General features: G+C 47.8%; 1 protein-coding gene across 1 annotated transcript in view; it reads left to right on the top strand.

Annotated features, from left to right (window-relative positions):
• Positions 1-1,163: 1,163 nt before the first annotated feature.
• LOC311141852 (ras and EF-hand domain-containing protein-like) overlaps positions 1,164-16,585 on the top strand; it is a gene marked incomplete at both ends in the record, with an annotated part of 38,702 nt that continues 23,280 nt past the window's right edge. The window contains 3 exons of the mRNA XM_084177345.1: positions 1,164-1,495; positions 10,962-11,108; positions 15,396-15,486. Of these exons, the coding sequence (XP_084033471.1) occupies positions 1,164-1,495; positions 10,962-11,108; positions 15,396-15,486 (570 nt within the window). The remainder of the gene's footprint in view (positions 1,496-10,961; positions 11,109-15,395; positions 15,487-16,585) is intronic.

Raw genomic sequence — 16,585 nt, 5'->3', positions numbered from 1 at the left:
TTCTGTTCAGGGAATTTTAATAGGTCTCTCTCCCTCTCTCTCTCTCCCTCTCTCTCTCCCTCTCTCCCTCTCCCTCTCTCCTTCTCTCCCTATCTCCCTCTCTCTCTCTCTCTCTCTCTCTCTAGGTTGAAACTACTGCATCTCTACGGCTGTGCCTACATCCCTACTGAGAAGGAGATCAGAGACATCAACCCCACTGTTAAACTCTACCCGCTGACTTGATACACACACACAGACACAGACACACTTTTTTGTTGAAATTGGTAACACATCTGACAAACTCCTCCACAGTTACCACAGAGGCATGACTCAAATCAAATTAAACACTTTGTAAATACAGCCTGTGTGATATTAAAGAAGCATGTAAGGTCCCCACAGCACAAGTGTGTCAAGGGCCCGCCTTCCATCACCTCCTTCATAAGATGATGTGTTATCAGGCAAGCTTCATCCAAATTACATCTATCTAGTCAAGGTACAAATATTTTGTAGATCATTTTAAATTTATTTTTACATGCTGATTGTTAGTGAAAGTTTCTCATTATCTAGCAGCCAGACAGAAAGGGGTCTTGGTCTTCTAGACAATCTCTATGGAAACACCGTTTTTTAAGTTTTTGTGTTTCATTTATTCAACATATTACAGGTAATTATGTAACTGCGCTTGGCCGGACGCCCAGTTCTTGTTTGTTTTGTGACTGTTCTTCTCGAAGTTGAGAGGCCGACACAAGAGAGTGCTAAAGTAGGTACGCCGCGTCAGCAGCCGTACGCGCCCCACCTCTCACCACCCTTGCACCTGGCAAGAGACCCGCGGCAAGGTGACTGTCACAGCACCGCAAAGAGGACGACACAAGACTTGATAAATGACACTAGGACGAAGGACGACACATTAATACCGTTAGCCCAAGGCAGTCGAAGTCCTCCTGGAGAGAATGAACAACTATATTTTTGTTAATGAACAACTATATTTTTGTTTTTCTGGGCCTCGATAAGTTGTTTGACAGTGTTGAAAGACTTGGATAAAAACCTCTGACTTGAAGTTCGTAAAATGGTGGTAAAAGGAATTTAATTGGTTAAAAACGTTGCTTTATTGTTATTGGCCATAGTGGTCTTTCCAAAGGTGGTGTCTGCGTGGTTCGTTGCTGGGGATTTCCATTCTGGACTTAACCATGTCGTTACCAGGCATGAGTACGGACCGGGAGAGTCTGTGTTCGCTCTTTCACGCTTGTGATGAGGATAATTCTGGACAGATTGAAAAAAACGAGTTCATCAAAATCTGCTCAGAGCTCAATGTTCCACAGACGGAGAGAGAGCACATATTCTCTAAACTGGACAAGGACAGAGACGGGACAATCAATCTAGCGGAGTTCATTAGCGGCTTCCACGGGATCTCGGAGCAAGTGTATGACGGGAACATGGAGAGCGAGAGCTGGGAACACTCCTCTCCAGCCTGGGAAGATTTCCAGACCCGACTAGGGGACCATGCCAAATTCATACCCAGGTCAAGTATGGATCACATTGCAAAAAAAAAATGTATAGGCTAATTAAAAAAACTTTTGCTTTACATATTGTCATATAGGAATGTATGCATAAAACAGTTTCAATGTACTTTTTCAGTGTGTGTAACCAATAGGGGGAGGGGGGGGGCCTGCAACCCAAAAAAGACATTTTTTGCAAATGATAGCATATGAACACATCATAACCCATGGCAAAAAAAAATAGAATTACAGGAAGTTAGCTGTAAAACTGCACCATTTTCTCTCAGCCTTGTGGCAAAATGTGTAGAAAAGCATGATATTAGCTATAAAACTGGGTGTTCGGAGGGGGGGCCACGAAACCTTACTGGGGCATGTCATGCCAAATAATGTCCCCCGACCAAAAAGTGTCCCCCTCTGCATCACATTGGGATTTGATAAACTATTACCGTCCGTTGCTATATCAACGGTGTGATGACCTAATGATTCGAATTTTGGAGGTCATTACAGCCTAAATGACGTTCTTTTCATCATCGCTATGCAAACAAGGCTGATTTCCGTGACAATTTAGCTGTTTAAACAAGTTTTGTTTAGCTAATAAAATGAAAACATTACTTCAAACTACTTTTGGGTACCTTGTTAACATTACAACATGAAATCCATGTCTTAAACGTTGCTACGTTTCTGGAAATGGCAAATAAAACGTGTAATCTGCTTGACACATTAAAGTTAATTACTTTACAGATCACGAAGTCAGCTAATTTCCACTCCATTCATATGCAAATACGTTTGATTCATACACTGGCTTGTCTGCCTGTCATGTTCTTATTTTAACCTGCCCTTCCTTTGTCTACACTGAAATAATATAATTTCAGTAGTCCTCTATTATGATTCATTTTTTTCTATCTCGCATAGCTTATTAGTACACCCTTGTGGTTGAATATATATGTATCTATTGTAGGACCTAGGATACAACAACGAATAATGTGGAACAAATAAATACCATCAAAGGATACCTTACAACTTACAATAATGAACACCCTGTGTTTTTAGTTAATCTGTGTATCTCACATATATATTATGTGCCCAGTATGAAAAATATCAGTGTTAGGGAAACTAAAACTAGCTCCAGGTTATTTTGTGTGCAAATGTAAATAGTTATTATCTGAGATTTTTTATATTCACCTTAACAGATGGTGACCCCAGCTAGGAGCGAAAGAGCAGCAAGGTTTCCCAGGTCTCGCCTTCCTTTCGTCCTTTCGTCCTTCTTCCAAGCCAAGTCATTCGCCCGGATGTCGAAGCACTTGGTCCCCTTCTTGATTCTGCTCCGGTGGCTCTCCTTCTGTTTCTCCTGGAGCCTTGTCCATGTTCAGTCTCATCTTGGTTGATAACAGGAATAAATGCAATTATATTTCATGTTACAAATACATTTCTTACATATCTCTTGGAGGGCCAGAAAATAAATTATCAGCGGACAATCATTTTCACCTGGTCAAAAACCTCCACATCCTTCTCAACCTCCACATCCTTCTCGGTCCTCGAAGGCGTTCTGATCTGGTTCGACAACTTCCACCACATCAGGTGGGGTTTCAGTGATCTTAAAGTACATTATACAAAAATAGCAAAAGGCAAACAACATTACTAAGTCAATCATGGGTGAACTGTGGGTTGAAGATGTCCATCATCATCTTGGATGTGGCCTCGCCAGTGTCACGATCGTCTACATATGAAGAAGCGGACCAAAGCGCAGCGTTGCGAGTGAACATGATTTATTAATAAACGTACTCACGAAAACAAAACAAACAAAGACGATGCGTGAAGTCCAATAAACAGAGACACTGGAACATGGAACAATAACCCACAACTAACACAAGAAAACCTACATCTTAAATATGGCTCCCAATCAGAGATAACGAGCCGACAGCTGACACTCGTTACCTCCGATTGGGAGTCAATGAATACAAACAAGGAAACACAACCACAACCTAGAAATAGACACAACAGAACTCCTCACCTAGAAATAAACGTGACAGACATGCAAACATAAAATTACACCCAAAACCCAACAAACAACATACACCCTGGCTCAAATACACAAGTCCTGGAGCCAGAGTGTGACAGTACCCCCCCCTAAAGGTGCGAACTCCGGGCGCACCAGCATACAGTCTAGGGGAGGGTCTGGGTGGGCGTCTGTCCACGGTGGCGGTTCTGCTTCTGGTCGTGGTCCCCATCCCACCTTAGTCACTCTCCGCTTCCGTCCTCCCTTCCTCATGACCACCCCCCAACTCAACCCCACTGGATTAAGGGGCGGCACCGGACTCAGGGGCGGCACCTGACTACGGGACAGTACCGGACTAAGGGGCAGCACCGGACTAAGGGGCAGCACCGGGATAAGGGGCAGCACCGGGACAAGGGGCAGCACCGGACTACGGGGCAGTACCGGACTAAAGGGCAGTACAGGACTGAGGGGCAGCACCGGGCTAAGGGGCAGTACCGGACTACGGGGCAGCACCGGACTAAAGGGCAGCACCGGGCTAAGAGGCAGTACCGGACTACGGGTCAGCACCGGGCTAAGGGGCGGCACCGGACTCAGGGGCAGCACCGGACTAAGGGGCAGCACCGGGCTGAAGGGCAGTACAGGACTAAGGGGCAGCACCGGGCTAAGGGGCAGTACCTGTCTAGATGGCGGATCCTGGCTGGCTGGCTCTGGCGGATCCTGGCGGGACGGCTCTGGCGGATCCTGGCGGGACGACTCTGGCGGATCCTGGCGGGACGGCTCTGGCGGATCCAGGCTGGACGGCTCTGGCGGATCCAGGCTGGACGGCTCTGGCGGATCCTGGCGGGACGGCTCTGGCGGATCCGGGCTGACCGGCTCTGGCGGATCCTGGCTGGCCGGCTCTGGCTGATCCTGGCTGGACGGCTCTGGCGGATCCTGGCGGGACGGCTCTGGCGGATCCGGGCTGACCGGCTCTGGCGGATCCTGGCTGGCCGGCTCTGGCTGATCCTGGCTGGACGGCTCTGGCGGATCCAGGCTGGACGGCTCTGGCGGATCCTGGCGGGACGGCTCTGGCGGATCCGGGCGGGACGGCTCTGGCGGATCCGGGCTGACCGGCTCTGGCGGATCCTGGCTGGCCGGCTCTGGCTGATCCTGGCTGGACGGCTCTGGCGGATCCAGGCTGGACGGCTCTGGCGGATCCTGGCGGGACGGCTCTGGCGGATCCGGGCGGGACGGCTCTGGCGGATCCGGGCTGACCGGCTCTGGCGGATCCTGGCTGGCCGGCTCTGGCTGATCCTGGCTGGCCGGCTCTGGCGGATCCTGGCTGGCCGGCTCTGGCTGATCCTGGCTGGCTGACGGATCTGGCTGCTCATGGCTGGCTGACGGATCTGGCTGCTCATGGCTGACTGACGGATCTGGCTGCTCATGGCTGGCTGACGGATCTGGCTGCTCATGGCTGGCTGACGGATCTGGCTGCTCATGGCTGGCTGACGGGTCTGGCTGCTCATGGCTGGCTGACGGGTCTGGCTGCTCATGGCTGGCTGACGGATCTGGCTGCTCATGGCTGGCTGACGGGTCTGGCTGCTCATGGCTGGCTGACGGATCTGGCTGCTCATGGCTGACTGACGGATCTGGCTGCTCATGGCTGGCTGATGGTGCTGGCTGGGAGGCTGGCGGTGGAGGCGGATAGCAGTCATCACCTCCAGCAGGGCGGCTCCCATCTGCAGGATCTGCTCTTTCTGGTTCCGAACCTGAGCTTCCAGTCTAGTATGGGCTGCGTCGGCTCCTGCTGATTCCATAGCAGGTGTCTGATTCTGTCTGGCGGACGGCTCTGCAGGCTCATGGCAGACGGACGGCTTTGCAGGCTCAGTACAGACGGGCGGCTTATGCAGCGCTTGGCAGACGGGCAGTTCAGACGCCCTAGGACAGACGGCAGACTCTGGCCGGCTGGCGACGCACATCGTGGACCTGGTGCGTGGAGTAGGAACAGACCGGCCCGTACCGGGAACACCCACCACTGGCCTTAACTGGGGATCAAGAACGGACCGGACCAGACTGGGAACACACTTCAGTCTCTCATGCCGTGCCACAACAACTTCCCTCCTTCCACTCGCCAATGGCTCCCGTAATCCGAATGCCTTCTCTCCAGCTCTACCTGTGGCAGCCTCCTGCTGCCCAGGCGCCCAAGCCATGTGCCCCCCCCAAAAAAATTTTGGGGGAGTAACCACGGGCTTCCAGCCTCGACTCCGCGCTGCCTCCTCGTACCACCTCCTCTCGGCTGCAGCCGCCTCCAGCTCTTCACGAGGGCGGTGATATTCCTCCATTTGTGGCCAAGGACCCTTTCCAGCCCGTATCTCCTCCCATGTCCATGAATCCGTTGGAGGTAGGTCCTGTTGCCGCTTGTTACGCTGCTTGGTCCTCTTTTGGTGGGTTATTCTGTCACGATCGTCTACATATGAAGAAGCGGACCAAAGCGCAGCGTTGCGAGTGAACATGATTTATTAATAAACGTACTCACGAAAACAAAACAAACAAAGACGATGCGTGAAGTCCAATAAACAGAGACACTGGAACATGGAACAATAACCCACAACTAACACAAGAAAACCTACATCTTAAATATGGCTCCCAATCAGAGATAACGAGCCGACAGCTGACACTCGTTACCTCCGATTGGGAGTCAATGAATACAAACAAGGAAACACAACCACAACCTAGAAATAGACACAACAGAACTCCTCACCTAGAAATAAACGTGACAGACATGCAAACATAAAATTACACCCAAAACCCAACAAACAACATACACCCTGGCTCAAATACACAAGTCCTGGAGCCAGAGTGTGACAGCCAGGCTTGTCCTTGATGGGTATCATACAAAACTAAAATCAATTTTTGGTTCCAAGCACCCTTTTTAATGGGTTACAGAAGGGAATTTAGAGTTAAGAACGTACTCTTCCTTTACTGACCTTAATGGGAATTGCCTCCACCCACTTGGTAAAGTGATCGGTCGCCGTCAGACACCAGCTGTTGCCATTCCTGGATTTCGTGAAGGGTCCGATGAGGTCCACCTCTAACATTTAAAGTGGTCCGATGAAGTCCACCCCTAACATATAAAGTGGTCTGATGAGGTCCACCCCTAACAGATAAAGTGGTCTGATGAGGTCCACCCCTAACATATTAAGTGGTCTGATGAGGTCCACCCCTAACATATTAAGTGGTCTGATGAGGTCCACCCCTAACATATTAAGTGGTCCGATGAGGTCCACCCCTAACATATTAAGTGGTCAGATGAGGTCCACCCCTAACATATTAAGTGGTCCGATGAGGTCCACCCCTAACATATTAAGTGGTCAGATGAGGTCCACCCCTAACATATTAAGTGGTCTGATGAGGTCCACCCCTAACATTTAAAGTGTGAGAGAGAAGATTACTTTATTCTTACCCGTATCTGTATCATACAGTACGCACATTTTCATATTTATAAGGATACTGACTCTCACACACACACACACACACCTCTGATGTGGTCAACTAAAGCAACCATTACAAAACAACTTATCAGGGCAAAATTTGAATTGGGACACTTACCGATCATGTGCCATGGTGAAACAACTTTGATGAGCTTCAACTCCTGCGCCACAGTCTTCGCCCTCTCAAACTTCTGGCAGGCTAGACAAATTAAAACATTGTGTGCTCTCTGATATGACATTCATTGAAATTATAATAATTTCAGATATAATAGAATGTAATTAATAAACTAAAGGTTATTTCACTTGCCCAGCTGTCCACCTCAGAAGAAGCTTGGTTGATTTTTGCAATAATGCACTTCACTCCGAAATGGCCAGCATGCATCTCGGTAAGCACGGCCTCCTTCTCCCTTTCCCCCCTCATCAATCTACACACAATGCCCCATAATAACAGAGCAAAAACAGGTTTTTAGACATTTTTGCAAATGTATTTTTAAAAAAAAGAATTTTGTTGAAGCATTTTTGGCAGCGATTATAGCCTTGAGTCTTCTAGGGTATGATGCTACGAGCTTGGCACACCTTTATTTGGTGAGTTTCTCCCATTCTTCTCTGCAGATACTCTTAAGCTCTGTCAGGTTGGATGGAGAGTGTTGCTGCACAGCTATTTTCAGATCTCTTCAGAGATGTTCGATCGGGTTCAAGTCGAGGCTCTGGCTGGACCACTCAAGGACATTCAGAGATGTGTCCCGAAGCCACTCCTGCGTTGTCTTGGCTGTGTGCTTAGGTCGTTGTCCTGTTGGAAGGTTCAACCTTCATCCCAGTCTGAGGTCCTAAGCGCTCTGGAGCAGGTTTTCATCAAGGATCTCTCTGTACTTTGCTCCGTTCATCTTTGCCTCGATCCTGACTAGTCTCCCAGTCCCTGCCGCTGAAAAACATCCCCACAGCATGATGCTGCCACCCCCATGCTTCACCGTAGGGATGGTGCCAGGTTTCCTCCAGACGTGACGCTTGGCATTCCGGCCAAAGACTTCAATCTTGGTTTCATCAGACCAGATAATCTTGTTTCTCATGTTCTGAGAGTCCTTTAGGTGCCTTTTGGCAAACTCCAAGTGGGCTGTCATGTGCCTTTTACTGAGGAATGACTTCCGTCTGGCCACTCTACCTTAAAGGCCTGATTGTAGTGCTGCAGAGATGGTTGTCCTTCTGGAAGGTTCTCCCATCTCCACAGAGGAACTCTAGAGCTCTGTCAGAGTGACCATCGGGTCCTTGGTCACCTCCCTGACCAAGTCCATTCTCCCCCGATTGCTCAGTTTGGCCGGGCGGCCAGCTCTAGGAAGAGTCTTGGTGGTTTCAAGTGTCTTCCATTTAAGAATGATGGAGGCCACTGTGTTCTTGGGGACCTTCAATGCTGCAGAAATGTTTTGGTACTCTTCCCCAGATCTGTGACTCGACACAATCCTGTCTCGGAGCTCTACGGACAATTCCTTCGACCTCATGCCTTGGTCTTTGCTCTGACATGCACTGTCAACTGTGGGATCTTATATAGACAGGTGTGTGCCTTTCCAAATCATGTCCTATCAATTGAATTTACCACAAGTGGACTCCAATCAAGTTGTAGAAACATCTCAAGGATGATCAATGGAAACAGGATGCACCTGAGTTCAATTTCGAGTCTCATAGCAAAGGGTCTGAATACTTGTGTAAATAAGGTATTTCTGTTTTTTATTTTTAATACATTTGCAAAAATTTCTAAAAACCTGTTTTTGCTTTGTAATTATGGGGTATTGTGTGTAGATTGCTGAGGATTTGTATTTATTTAATCCATTTTAGAATAAGGCTGTAACGTAATTTTTTTTTAAAAAGTCAAGGGGTCTGAATACTTTCTGAAGGCACTGTATGATTGCCTAACAAGTTGGAAGAGAAGAGTTGTTGAAATACTATAGTCTAAGTACATTTGCACTGCTGTCTTTCTCTCTCTGTTTCTCTCTCTCCATCTCTCTCTGTCTGTCTTCCACTCTCTTCCCACCTCTCTCTCCCTCTCTCACTTTCATCCTTTCTTTCTCACTTTCATGCAACCAGCATAGCAACGGACGCTTTGGTTCATTACGTAATCGGGTCAGAATTTAGCAAGTTCTAGCAACAGCCCTAGCAACAGATGCGTCACTGCCTGGTATGGCAACTGCTCGGCCTCCGACCACAAGGCACTACAGAGGGTAGTGTGTACGGCCCAGTACATCACTGGGGCCAAGCTTCCTGCCATCCAGGACCTCTATACCAGGAGGTGTCAGAGGAAGGCCCTAAAAATTGTCTCCAGCCACCCTAGTCATAGACTGTTCTCTCTGCTACGGCACAGCAAGCGATACCGGAGCGCCAAGTCTAGGTCCAAGAGGCTTCTAAACAGATTCTACCCCAAGCCATAAGTATCCTGAACATCCAATCAAATGGCTACCCAGACTATTTGCATTGCATTACACTGCTGCTACTCTGTTTATCATCTATGCATAGTCACTTTAATAACTCTACCTACATGTACATATTACCTCAATTACCTCGACTAACCGGTGCCCCCGCACATTGACTCGGTACCGGTACCCCCTGTATATAGCCTCGCTATTGTTATTTTACTGCTGCTCTTTAATTATTTGTTACTTTCATTTCTTATAATTTTTTAGGTATTCTTAAAACTGCATTGTTGGTTAAGGGCTTGTAAGTAAGCATTTCACTGTACACCTGTTGTATTCGGCGCATGTGACAAATAACATTTGATTTGATTTGATTTCAACATTGCATCCATTCCCCCTGCCATGGAAGAACCATGGTTGGAGTAGAGCAGGGATCAGGTATGGTTCCCCTCCTAAGTAGTTCTGCTTTAAGAAAGCAATTAACTAGATGTGTGTTAAACATGAGTTAACTCCAGGCACCTCTGTCACTTTTGATTACTATCAAAAGTATTACTATTAAAAGTATTTAGCATTTCTTAGATTGCATGTAAGAAGGTGTTCTCTCTGTAAGCCCTGGATATTATGACCCGTGGCATGTACCAGTGATGCTGCCTGTCTTGACGGGGCTGTTGACTGTGACACTAAATCTATATGCTTAAGGATTATATTCTGGTCACCATGTTGAAGGCAAACACACACTCACACACTTTAGATACCTCTACCTGTCTGACCCAGTTTTACCAAAGCCACGAATGAGTTACTATCTTAATCGGGCAGATTAACATGTAAAATGGCTCCACAATTATTATGCAATCAGGGAAATTTGAAATTAACATTTAAATGTAAATGTAAGTACCTGAAAGAGCATGTATATATTAGGTAAATACTGTAAGCCACACAGGTATACAGATGAACAGGTGTGTTTCAACCCCCTAAGTGTTAAACCTACTTATTCTCCAGTTCAACAAATAGCCTAGATACCTGGACCCAGCCCATGATGAGGAAGCTACCATTTCAAAGTACAACAACAATGTCAACACTGTTGAAATGAATGATATTGTTGCAGCATGATAGTAATAGCATCAGAACTTTGCCGATGCGTTGCATTGATGTTAGTGTGCTGTAGAAATGTTATGATAGTAGCTACTAGAGAGGTATATTAACTAGTGGTTCTAGATGGTTCTAGTGGTAAATAGCTGTTCAGACATTATGCTGTTGTGTTAACGTTCCCTTCCTGTCGGTCTGTTCGTATGTCTGTCTTTCTGTCCGTCCGTCTGTTCTCCGTCTGTCTGCCTCTCTGTCTGTCTCTCTGTATGTCTCTCTGTCTGTCTCTGTCTGTCTCTCTGTCTGTCTCTGTCTGTCTCTCTGTCTGTCTGCCTGCCTTTCTGCCCGTCCGTCCATCCTCTGTCTGTCTGTCTGTCTGTCTGTCTGTCTGTCTGTCTGTCTGTCTGTCTGTCTGTCTGTCTGTCTGTCTGTCTGTCTGTCTGTCTGTCTGTCTGTCTGCCTGCCTGCCTGCCTCTCTGTCTGTCTGTAAGCCTGTCTATCTGTCTGTCTGTTTGTCTGTCTGTTTGTGTTGTGTCTGTAGGAATGAGCAGGCAGCCACGCTGTACCAGAACATCAGTATGGCAGAGCCCAGGATGGTGCCTCAGTATGAGAGAGTCATCATGAGTTTCACGAGAGAGATCAAACAGCACAACGCTGAGATGGAGAACCTGGCCCTGGCTGTCAAACGGTACACACACACAAACATACACACTCACGGACAAACGCAGTTCACTTAAAAACACATACTGTACATACACTGCAGACATTCTATCATACACACCCTCAAATATACACACACACACACCAACACAGATATAATATAATATTATGTTCTACATACACCAACACATATATAATATTATTATGTTCTACACACACCAACACAGATCAAATATATTATTATGTTCTACACACATCAACACATATATATATATATTATTATGTTCTACATACACCAACACAGATATAATATATTATTATGTTCTACACACACCAACACAGATATAATATATTAATATGTTCTACACACACCAACACAGATATCATATATTATTATTTGTCTACACACACCAACACAGATATAATATATTATTATGTTCTACTCACACCAACACAGATATAATATTATGTTCTACACACACCAACACATATATAATATTATTATGTTCTACACACACCAACACAGATATAATATATTATTATGTTCTACACACACCAACACAGATATATTATTATGTTCTACACACACCAACACAGCTTTAATATATTATTATGTTCTACACACATCAACACAGATATAATATTATGTTCTACTCACACCAACACAGATATAATATTATGTTCTACACACACCAACACAGATATAATATTATGTTCTACACACACCAACACATATAAAATATTATTATGTTCTACACACACCAACACATAAAATATTATTATGTTCTACACACACCAACACAGATATAATATATTATTATGTTCTACACACACCAACTGTCACGATCGTCGTAGAGAGTAGACCAATGCGCAGCGTTAGTTGCGAACATACTTAACTTTATTATCTTAAGTGATAATATAACAACAAAACAATAAACGAAACGTGCAGTCCTACGGTTAACACAGAAACAACCAAACGGAAACAAGATCCCACAAACACTAAGGGAAACAGACTGTTTAAATATGGCTCCCAATCAGAGACAACCAGCAACAGCTGACACTCGTTGCCTCTGATTGGGAGCCACTCGGGCCAACATAGAGATACCACAACTAGAACTCCCACACAGAACATAAACACATAGAATTTACACACCCTGGCTCAACATATAGAGTCCCCAGAGCCAGGGTGTGACAGTACCCCCCCCCAAAGGCGCGGACTGCGACCGCGCCTGAACATAAACAAACCAGGGGAGGGCTGGGTGGGCATTCCTCCTCGGAGGCGGTTCCGGCTCCGGGCTAGACCACCACCCTCCAATAATCCACCCGTAGCGCCCCTGGTCCGGTCTGGCCCCACTGGCTGGAGCTGAATTGGACATCGTAGGAGCGGATAGCTTCAGCTCCGGTGTGGAGCAGCTGACCGGTACCTGACCAGGCACCGGTGACCCAGGCACGGGTTGTGCCGGACTGACGACGCACACCCCTGGCTTGGTGCGTGGAGCAGGAACGGGCCGGACCGGGCTGACGATGCGCACCCCTGGCTTGGTGCGTGGAGCAGCTACGGGCCGGACCGGGCTGACGATGCGCACCCCTGGCTTGGTGCGTGGAGCAGGAACGGGCCGGATCGGGCTGACGATGCGCACCCCTGGCTTGGTGCGTGGAGCAGCTACGGGCCGGACCGAGCTGACGATGCGCACCCCTGGCTTGGTGCGTGGAGCAGCAATGGGCCGGACCGGGCTGACGATGTGCACCCCTGGCTTGGTGCGTGGAGCAGCAACGGGCCGGACCGGGCTGACGACTCGCACCCCTGGCTTGGTGCGTGGAGCCGGAACGGGCCTTACCGGGCTGACGACTCGCACCCCTGGCTTGGTGCGTGGAGCAGGAACGGGCCTTACCAGGCTGACGACTCGCACCCCTGGCTTGGTGCGAGTAGCAGGAACGGGCCGGGCCGGGCTGGCGACGCGCACCGTAGGCTTGGTGCGAGTGGCAGGAACAGGCCGGGCCGGGCCGGGCTGGCGACGCGCACCGTAGGTTTGGTGCGAGTGGCAGGAACAGGCCGGGCCGGGCTGGCGACGCGCACCGTAGGCTTGGTGCGAGTGGCAGGAACAGGCCGGGCCGGGCTGGCGACGCGCACCGTGGGTTTGGTGCGAAGGGCAGGAACAGGCCGGGCCGGGCTGGCGACGCGCACCGTAGGTTTGGTGCGAAGGGCAGGAACAGGCCGGGCCGGGCTGGCGACGCGCACCGTAGGCTTGGTGCGAGTGGCAGGAACAGGCCGGGCCGGGCTGGCGACGCGCACCGTAGGCTTGGTGCGAGTTGCAGGAACAGGCCGGGCCGGGCTGGCGACGCGCACCGTAGGCTTGGTGCGAGGGGCAGGAACAGGCCGGACCGGGCTGTGGAGACGGATAGGAGACCTGGAGTGAAGAGCGGCCACAACCCGTCCTGGCTGAATGCCTACCTTCACACACTCTGTGTGAGGCATCCGCACAGGACGCACAGGGCTGTGTACCCGTACTGGCATAACAGCACGCGACACTGGCGCAGGATATCCGGGACCGAGGAGAGGCACTGGAGCCCACGAGCGCTGAGCCGGCACACTCCGTCCTGGCTGCATGCCCACCTTCGCACGACACATGCGGGGTGCTCGCACAGGACGTACCGGACTATGCCGGACCACTCGTGGCACAGTACGCCGCTCCGCATACCGCGGAACCTGCCCAGTCCCATGCTGCCATGCCTGAGTACGGGAAGTTGGTTCCGCTCTCCATCCAGGCTCCGCCAACCTGCCTTCTGGCCCCCCAAACCCGGTGGCCTCCTCTCCAAATCTCCCAAATCGCCCTGTGGCAGCCTCCTGCTGCCCAGTCGCCCATGCCGTGTGCCCCCCCCTAAAAGTTTTTTGGGGTTGCCTCTCGTCCGACCGACGACGACACTGTTTACGCCGTTGCTCCTCTCTCCGTCGCGCCTCTACCGTCTCCTTCCATGGCCGGCGATCCATCCCGGCCTGGATTTCCTCCCAGGTCCAGGACCCCTGCCCGTCCAAGATCTGCTCCCACGTCCAGGCTGCCTGCTCCTGGACACGCTGCTTGGTCCTGGTATGGTGGGATCTTCTGTCACGATCGTCGTAGAGAGTAGACCAATGCGCAGCGTTAGTTGCGAACATACTTAACTTTATTATCTTAAGTGATAATATAACAACAAAACAATAAACGAAACGTGCAGTCCTACGGTTAACACAGAAACAACCAAACGGAAACAAGATCCCACAAACACTAAGGGAAACAGACAACAGCTGACACTCGTTGCCTCTGATTGGGAGCCACTCGGGCCAACATAGAGATACCACAACTAGAACTCCCACACAGAACATAAACACATAGAATTTACACACCCTGGCTCAACATATAGAGTCCCCAGAGCCAGGGTGTGACACCAACACAGATATATTATTATGTTCTACACACACCAACACAGATATAATATATTATTATGTTCTACACACACCAACACAGATATAATATTATGTTCTACACGCACAACCACAGATATAATATATTATTATGTTCTACACACACCAACACAGATATATTATTATGTTCTATACACACCAACACATATAAAATATTATTATGTTCTACACACACCAACACAGATATATTATTATGTTCTACACACACCAACACAGATATAATATAGTATTATGTTCTACACACACCAACACATATATATTATTATGTTCTACACACACCAACACATATATATTATTATGTTCTACACACACCAACACAGATATAATATTATTATGTTCTACACACACCAACACATATATAATATAGTATTATGTTCTACACACACCAACACAGATATATTATTATGTTCTACACACACCAACACAGATATAATATTATGTTCTACACACACAAACACAGATATAATATATTATTATGTTCTACACACACCAACACAGATATATTATTATGTTCTATACACACCAACACATACAAAATATTATTATGTTCTACACACACCAACACAGATATAATATATTATTATGTTCTACACACACCAACACAGATATAATATTATGTTCTACACACACAAACACAGATATAATATATTATTATGTTCTACACACACCAACACAGATATAATATTATTAAGTTCTACACACACTAACACAGATATAATATAGTATTATGTTCTACACACACCAACACAGATATATTATTATGTTCTACACACACCAACACAGATATAATATTATGTTCTACACACACCAACACAGATATAATATATGATGTTTTTATGTTGTATTTCTGCTCAGGGCCCAGGACAAGGCCTCCATTCAACTCGGTGAGATGGAGGAGGAGATGGATCAACGCATCCACACAGCCGAGAACAACACAAGGCATCAGGTGACACACACACACACACACACACACACACACACACACACACACACACACACACACACACACTTGCATGATTCACTTCAGAAATGATGTCCATTTATCAGGCGGTATGAGCAGGTTGTGTTCCTACAATGTTTAGACAGACTGATAAGAAGGGTTGAGCTCATCTCTTCCCTCATGTCAAATAGAGAGGGATCTGGGATCAGATTACTCATAGAACCTCAAACACACCTCAGCTGTGGCCAGGTCAGGAGGAGTGCTTGATACATCAACCTGTTTTCATGTCTGGATTTTCATCTGGCTCAAAGTAACTCCAGTGGGTGGCCTGGGGCGGTCTAGCGGTCTAAGTCGTTGCATATTCTGAGGTAATGCTATTCCATCACACCCTCTCCTGCTCTCCTCTTCTCCTACCTGTACCTTTCCTGTCAGTCTTTCACTGTCCTATCTAATAAAGAACAAATACAAAAGGAGTGGGAATATCCCAGTCCTTAAAAACGAATAAAGTAACTCAACAGGGACATTCCTGGGACTCCAAATCAACATTAGATAGAATGTGGTGAGGTGACTGAGTGCTCCTTTTCCAGGAATCTGGACATTATTCCCAATCTCATCTGGGGAAATGGTTCAATCTCTAATTTCTCTACTCTGGGAACAGTCTTATCATGAAGAGGGCACGACAACGCCTATTCCTCCTCAGGAGGCTGAAAAGATTTTGCATGGGCACTCAAAGAGTTCTACAGCTGCACCATCGAGAGCATCTTGACTGGCTGCATCACCAATTGGTATGGCAACTGCTCCGACTGCAAGGTGCTACAGAGGGTAGTGCGTACGGCCCAGTACATCGTTGTCAAAGACGCCAGCCACCCAAATTGTCAAAGACGCCAGCCACCCAAGCCACAGACTGTTCTCTCTGCTACCGCACGGCAAGCGGTACCAATGCACCAAGTCTGGAACAACAGGGCCCTGAACAGCTGCTACCCCCAAGCCATAAGACTTCTTAACAAGACTGCTAAATAGCTAATAAAATGTCTACCCGGACTACCTGAATTTACCCTTTTTTGCACTAACTATCTTTCACTAACACTATGCACACACACACACT

This window comes from Coregonus lavaretus (genome assembly GCF_964263955.1).
Source record: "Coregonus lavaretus genome assembly, chromosome: 14".
In the NCBI taxonomy this organism is placed as follows: Eukaryota; Metazoa; Chordata; class Actinopteri; order Salmoniformes; family Salmonidae; genus Coregonus; species Coregonus lavaretus.
The sequence above is the reverse complement of the archived record's forward strand: the minus strand, read 5'-3'. Positions and strand labels throughout refer to the sequence as shown.